The sequence below is a fragment of the Tribolium madens genome, unplaced genomic scaffold, assembly GCF_015345945.1.
Source record: "Tribolium madens isolate multiple individuals breed KSU strain unplaced genomic scaffold, Tmad_KSU_1.1 Scaffold_19;HRSCAF=116;Tcas5.2_LG9, whole genome shotgun sequence".
NCBI lineage: Eukaryota > Metazoa > Arthropoda > Insecta > Coleoptera > Tenebrionidae > Tribolium > Tribolium madens.
Window position 1 is genome coordinate 17,083,258 of NW_025400983.1, and position 7,820 is coordinate 17,091,077.

The following is a 7,820-nucleotide window of genomic DNA, read 5'->3' on the forward strand; positions in this document are numbered from 1 at the left end:
TACATATTAAAGTGCAGAACCACTGTAGTCAAAAATTTTTCTTTTATGTAGATTTGGATTTGTAGATTAATTTTCTTTAAAAAATGTCTCTTGTACTATTTTTTTATGAGGCACCGTATTCTTTTAACGTTTTTTTCAGACTAATTACGGTATTTATTATAGATCTATATTTAAACAAAAAAAAAAAAACAAAAACCAGAACATTGATAGACGGTGTTTATTTGTTCCTTTTTAATTACCTACCATGTAAATTAGTGCAAATACATTTGATTAAACTTTTGCTGAAAGTGCGTCACAGCTAAAAACAGTAAACGTAAAACATAATTTCACGATCTAAGCATACATAGCATGGAATAAGACATTTTCAGTACCTAAAAAATTCGTTATTGAAAAAAACAAAAATGCTACATCATTAGTCATTACCGATACAAGAAGTGGATATGACAAAACACCAAACGGTCCAGCTCTAATTTTTAAACTTTTTTGACACCTCATAAGCATAAATGACAAATCTTTACGTAGCTTTTTATCAGTCTTGTACCATTGTGAAGACCAAATTGAGTCAGGAATTGATTCGCTCTACAAAATAATGAGTACGTATCCAAACGTGTAAATTTTTTTAAGACAAACAGCATTGATTAGATGTTGTCCTCCAAGACAAGAAACAAATAGTGTCAAAACCCACCCAATAAAATGTAATGCAGCGCAAAACCGATGATCACCCTGAAATAAGTATTTGAGACAGTCATATTTCAAATTATGTGCAATTACATCAACAAACTGTTTTTCTATACAAGCAAAAATTGCTCCAGTCATAAAAATATGAGTGAACATTCCCGTAGAAAAACAGTCGTCTAACCTAGAAGCAAACCTGAAATTGTAATTTTTATATGTGGTTGTTTGTATTTATAATTAAACACACTCTAGTATTTCTGAGTGATATAAAATACATTGTTTGAATTTTCTTCGTTGCAGTTCGTTAGTCTCTAAATCAAAGCATTTGGTAATCATCAATTTCAAATGATTTATTCTTAGAATAACATGGTGTGCCATTTCTGTTGCATGATATGAAATCATTAAACCAACCTTGATAACCATTTGTGAGCAGATCAACACGTATAAAAATATCATGCAATAGATTAAACTGTTATTGTTTAAACTGACCGGTATCCAAAGTGGTGACATTAAACCACAAACTTCATTAAACTCTTTTCCTGTAGTGGTTTCACATTCTCCTTTCTCAATAAATCTCATAAAATTGTAAACCACTCCAGCTGCAGTGACATAACCAAAAAGAAATTTTGAAAAAAATCCTAATTTGGTTTCAACAGCTTTGTAATTAGGTGGAACTCCAAATTTGTCAAAATTGGATAAATCGCGAAGTAGTAATGCAATTTTATGTTGATTCTTCACATAGTTAAATGTTATGTAATAAAGACCACAAAATACGACTATATAAGCGACGTCTTCGCTGACATGTAAATGAAGATGACCTGAAAATTATTAAAGTTATACCTGTGTGTCTAAGTAAGAGTACAATACTGTGTGTTGCCATAACTATGTGCATAATAATGCAGAAAAACCAGACACTTGTTGTCAACATTAGTGTCAAAACTCTGAAATAATACCATTTGCCGGGATTCATTTCGTAGTCATCAGACGGCCATATTTGACTATATTGAAGTATTCTTCGTGTTACACGGCATATACGTATTTCACTTACTGACATTTCGTTTTTGTTTCAAATTTCATCCAATTTCTGGTGGAAACATACATACGGGGCGATTTTAAGGAATGTGCAACTATTTTGACAGGTGATAGTTGAGCTCAAAAGAAGTCAAAATATCACTTGTTCGTCAAATAAATTTAAATTTGGAGCCCAGCCTTAAACGTCATCAACTCAAATTGTAAACAAATGTGTTAATTCTTCAAAATCTATTACATGTTTTCAAAAAAGTGTCCCCATATAAAAAAATCACAAAATGGTAACAATTTTGGATCAATGCAATATTACAATATTACATAACAATATTTATATTAATATAACAATATTACCCAGTTTCATTACCTCAAATGTTACCGAATACAAGCAATGTAAACTATGGGATAAAGTACAAAAAAGTTGAAACTTTGTTTATATTGCATTTTTTTTATCATTTTGTCGACGCCAAAGTAGAGGTTGCACTTTCTATATCTCGGAAACTATAAACATTCAAATAAAGCAAGTTTACTTATTTTGACTTCTTTTGAGCTCTACTATCTCTTGTTAAAATATTTGCACATAACATAAAATATACAGATGTTCCCTTTTTATTGTTACAAATTTAAACAGGATAGAATATTCAATTTTAAAACAAAAGTTTCCCATCAACATGTATAGAAAAATGCTGCACCAGAGTCGCCAGAGAACTACACCCACGTTTTTCCAATATTTCAAAAAAGATAAAATTACAAAATTTGGTACAGATAGTAATCTTTATACACTTAAACGAATTCAAAGATAAAATGTTGAAATTTTTAATCAGAGGCTTCCTAAGGTGTTTAAAGGTTCAGCTGCACCAAATTATGTAATTTTATCTACTCTGAAATATTGAAATATTGAGGTTTTAAGGGTTACAAAGAATTTTTCGAAACATGTTTATAGGAAACTTTTGTCTTAAAATTGAATATTCAATCACTTGTTTAAATTTGTAACAATAAAAACAGCCTGTATACAGAATAAGCAAATGTTTTAATTTAATGTAGGTACAATGGCGAGCATTAAATTTTAGTAATTAATGTCATTCCCTAATATACGAGTACCCTTTTGTCAAAATTACACAGGGAAACCACTTTTTTTGACAAAAAGATAAAGTTTCAAAATGACATTTCCTACCAAAATGTTATGGTCGCCACTGTACATACTATAAAAATGTGATTGTATATCAATAAAAAAGTCATTAAAATTTCCCTTTGTCTTAATTTTAAACAAATGGATTTTAAAAAAATTTTCAGAAAAAAATGCTTAAGAAAAAACATAACACATAAAAAGTTTACATGTTTTATGCAGGCAAAAAATTTAACAAAGTTTGTGAAAGACTTGTATTAAAAAAGAATCAATCAATTAGCATTTAAAGTAATGAAAAAAACACTGGAAAAATTAATTTAAAGAAAACAAGGAGCAATTTGGAAAAATTAAAAAAATCAAAACAAGTGATACATTGTATACGAAGACTATTACCGCTCTTCTACAAAAACAAGTTCTTCAAACATACAAGGTGTGTCAGAAGTCGCGCCCCAAAGAAAAATACCAAGTCCATAGAAAAAATGTTAAAAAAATTCTATGTGTCAAAAAAATTTGCCAACTATTTTTTGACATTTGACTTTTTATGTCTATTTAATAATATTGATAATCTTGTATATGTTTTTTTCATAATTATTTAGTAAAGATACAAAAATTTTACCAATAAAAACCACAAATAATATTAAACAGAGTTACAATTTAGGATACAGCTTCCTTGTTTCCTCTTCCATTAGCCTGTGCAAAAAAATTTGGAAAATTATTTTTACAACAGAAATAAATAGAGTCAAAGTGCAAAATTTAAACTCTCATAACTTTGAAATTTTTGTAGATAAAATTTTTTTAACATTTTTTTCCATATTCCTGGTATCTTCACATGGCATTTTTCTCTGGGGTGCAAGTCCTGGCGCACCTGTATTTTACAATTTTATAAAATCTCTTGCAGCAATGTTGTTTTTTTTTTGGTTTTTAAAAATAATACGTCAAGGACTAAATTAATTAATTGATTCTAATAAACACTTTGTTTTAACGAAGCATTAAATTAAATGTTGTTTAGAATGTGATGATTACTATATACTTGTTGACAAAAATTATGAAACTAGCCTTTAGTTTCATTAATATATTTTTAAGGCCTTAGTTAACGCTTAAAAATATGAAATGTGAAAATTGATTGATTAATGCAAACGAAACACCACAAAATTTTATAATATAACTTAGGTCAAATACTTATGGCTTCTTAGTTAAGTTTAATATTAAGGGAGCAACCTTCGTATACTGTTTATATGATTATATGCATGAAATAATGCTGTGCTAAGACTTCACTTTGACACACAATTTTAAGCAACTTATTAAAGATGGTTATAAGAAAATACAACTGAAATATATTTACATCATTTAAAAAAACTCAACCGAACGCAAGACTTTTCTAAGAAAAAGTCGCTGTGTGTTACCATATAATTTAAGAATTATTTCATTTGTTTGTAATTATGATCAGACGTGCTTATTTTATTTCCATCAAGAAAATTGCAAGGTTGTAATTTTTATTCCAAGCTAAACATTATATGATTAATTATGTATTGACAACGAGAAGTTGAGGTGAAAATGTTACTAGGTATAGATATTCACTTCCTTATATTTTACATTACTATGTGAAAAAGAATACCAATGTAAACAATCCTGTGGGAATCTTATGAGAAGTCCGATAAGTCATATAGGAGTACGAATGAAATGTAAGAACGACACCGAGGACAAGACTGACTAAATTTTGAAATATATTATTGAAAGTTAAAAATGACGCTTTTTCTGTTGAAGTCTTGAAACAAAACGGTGATTTCAGCAAACTTATTTCTAAAGTGAATTCGGAAAATCGGTTTGTTTTCGTACATTTTACATTGCTCAATATTTCGCAGCGATTTGGTTGAAAAACAATGTTAAGGAAATTCCGAAGTAGCAATTTCTCTCTAAACCACAATATATTGGAATCAGATATTTTTTCAATGTTGAAATGGCTGAAAACGATCCTTTGCATTTGACCATTTTGAATCAAAATTTTTCAAATGTTGAAAAGTTATCCAAAGAAAGTGAAACGAAAAAGTTTTAGATGACGACGAGAAAACGGCATTAGACCTGGCACAAGAAAAAGGACACAAGACAATTGTACACACTTTGCAAAAACAAAAAAAAGAGGTAAATTACATTTATTCAAATTTTCTTTTTGTTTTAGTCATATACCTGAAACCCATTATAAAACCGAACTACACCAAGCTGCAAAAACGGGCAATTTGTCAAAAATCGAGCAACTCTTAAATTCTGGTTTAAACATCAAAGAAATCGACAAGGATGGTCAAACGGCGTTACATCTAGCTTCAATTTCGGATCATTCTCAACTTATTTCTCCTTTCAAAAAGCGTATCAAAAACAGCAAATGATTAATTAAATTTTTGGTTGAAAAAGGAGCAAATTGGAAAGCGACTAATAAAAATAAAATGTTTACATGAAACGGCTTTAAAAGGATGTACTGAAACAATGTGTTTTTTGATAAAAAAAAAACAAGATTTGAGTATGAAATTGACTGTCAGGGGCGGACCGCATTTCATTGGACGGCGAAAAAAGGATATGGGAATATGATTGGAGATCTTGTAGAGGCAAGAACAGAGATCGAGATTAAAGATTGTTGGAAGAAGACGGCGTTAGATGTGGCACGAGAGGCGGGGAAAGAAGAAATTGTGTGGCATCTCGAAGGAAAGAAAATTTAAAACTTAAAACATTTGAATGTTTTTATTGTAAAACTCGTTTTGTAAAGTCATTTGGTCCAAATGTAAAATTTCCGATTTTGAAAAAATTGAACCATTAATATGTTGCTTTTTAAAAAAATCAAAAACATTGATTTGCAATAAAAAAGCTCTCATGCTTTTATGCTTATGCGCTATGCTCTTGACCTGATCTGACCTGACCCGACCTGAGCCCGGACCTACCTACCGGAAGTAGTGACCTTATGTCACTACACCACCAAGCTCCCGGAATGTATTCTGCTCTATTTATATGAAATTAAAAAAAAAAAATTTTGTGTTTCTACGATGTTTTATGCACTTCCAGACCCCTTAAAGTGCATTTCAATCAATTTTGAAGTTTTCAGTTTTTAGATTTTTGAGATTATTATCCTAAGATAAATACTTCTCGAGAAAATTGCTGATAAATTCAAGAATATCAAAAATATATATTCGACTATAACTTCTAAATTATTGCAAATTTTGCATTTTTCTCAACGCCAATCGATTCCCCAGAACATTTTACATACGTATGGTTTATTATTATTATTTTGAATTTAACTGTAATTTACAAAATAAGAAAAAATAGAAACCACCCCGTATAAAATAGTTATTTATGTATTAAAGGCATAATTAGGAGATTATGGCATAAGGAAATGTTTAAAGCCCGAGGAACGAGGGTTTTTAAATTGTTGAGGGTTATAATAGACAATTATGTCCGTGAAACATGTAACGCTTTATAAGATAGAATCATATAATTTCTAAAAGATTCAAACAAATATTTAGAATCAACTACAATTTGTGTCCATGTAAATTTTAGTGTTGTGTAGAAAATTAGCTATTTTGATGTTGTTAAGGTTACTGCGTTTGTTAAAAAAACAATTCATTTTCAGAAATGAACGTTTCTGAAGCAGAAAGCGTTTATTCAGAAGAAATTTTACAAGAATTTGAAACTTCAGGGAAAATTGATTCCCCATAACTCAAAGGAGTTGTATGTGAAAGAATATGACAAGTTTTGATACCATCGTTTGAATAATAAAACTAACCGTTACTTGCCCGATTTTTGACAGTTCTGTGCCATAAAAACCAATTTATGCCCTCATTTAGGGGCGTATAAAAATGATTATTGACTAAAATAGAATAAATGGCTTTTGTGAACATGTTTTAGATTCGGTTTAAACCTATTGTATCTTGTAGATTTTGACGCGCTGATTACGAATTTGTTGGTGTTTTTACCCTAAAATGTATAGTAAGAAAGTCACATAAAGATAATAATTATCAGTAGCTAATTTTTCATTCAATAGAGAGCCAACACGTTTAGATAATAACTTCTTTAGTTTTTTCGGTACCTACTCATCAATTAAAAAGTAAAAATTGTCGGAATTGTAAAATTTTAAATACATTTTTTCAAAAACTATCGGACTTAGAGGAAAAACCAAATAAATGTTTTATATTTATTATTTAATACCTCGAACGATTAATCGTAGAGTATTTTAACCTGTTGCATCATGTTCGGTGCGTGATTTTAAGTAAATTATTGATAATCGTTTTTTGTTATGCATATCTAAAAATTTCAGATCAAGATTTACAAGTTTTAATCTAAAAAAAATAAAAACAAATATAATTTTAAAAGTTTTGTAGACTTTATTTATAATTTTTGCAATTTTTAAAAATTAAATCCAATTTCGTTTTGCAAATTTTGTCACAACCAACTCCAACTTCTTTTTATGCACATCCGAAGAAAATTTTTAATTTAATTACGTCATTCTGGACACTTGAGAATAAGAAAAATATCAAATCTTTAGCGGGTGAACCGTAGCTGTAAACATGGAAATCAACCAAGCCAAATTCTAGCCGAAAAATAAAAGCTTGTTTCACTCTACTATCGGATATTAGACAAATTTGTTAGTATCTACTCCAATACCTTCACAATAAAACAATTTTTTATAAGCAATCTCAAGAGAAGCTTTCCACATGTGGTTTGTTTGTTATGTAAGCATTAAATAATTAAAAAGTCAGCAATCATGTTATTTATAGAGTTCCAATCAATACAAAATTGAATAAGTAATATTGGAACAACAACATCTGTAAGACTGGATAGCAAACAAGTTATAAATAATTCACCAGCATGCATGTTAGCGAATGACCAATTTTGTTCATAATCGATTGGAATGCAATAATAATTAAAAATACTTAGTTAATTCTTTATTTCCATATTATGTAAAATAATAAAGCAAATATAAAATAATAATTAGTAGACATACAAATATGTT

At 29.1% G+C, this 7,820-nt stretch overlaps 1 protein-coding gene across 1 annotated transcript; it reads right to left on the reverse strand.

Moving 5' to 3' along the window:
- Window positions 1–237: 237 nt before the first annotated feature.
- On the reverse strand, window positions 238–4,523 carry LOC123012650. Its single transcript, XM_044410708.1, has 7 exons — window positions 4,443–4,523; window positions 1,543–1,759; window positions 923–1,493; window positions 772–871; window positions 631–723; window positions 424–579; window positions 238–371 (listed from the first exon to the last, which is right to left on the reverse strand). Exons 2-7 carry the CDS (start codon window positions 1,727–1,729, stop codon window positions 327–329), a joined length of 1,152 nt encoding a protein of 383 aa, XP_044266643.1. The 5' UTR covers window positions 1,730–1,759; window positions 4,443–4,523; the 3' UTR covers window positions 238–326.
- Between the last annotated feature and the right edge of the window lie 3,297 nt (window positions 4,524–7,820).

What these genes read in the sequence shown, in the direction of transcription:
- LOC123012650 (XM_044410708.1), bottom strand. Translation starts at nt 1,729, where the DNA reads ATGTCAGTAAGTGAAATACGTATATGCCGTGTAACACGAAGAATACTT. An exon ending in CATAGTTATGGCAACACACA is followed by an intron (nt 1,494 to 1,542) that starts GTATTGTACTCT and finishes AATAATTTTCAG; the next exon opens with GTCATCTTCATTTACATGTC. An exon ending in GACAACATCTAATCAATGCT is followed by an intron (nt 580 to 630) that starts GTTTGTCTTAAA and finishes ATTATTTTGTAG; the next exon opens with AGCGAATCAATTCCTGACTC.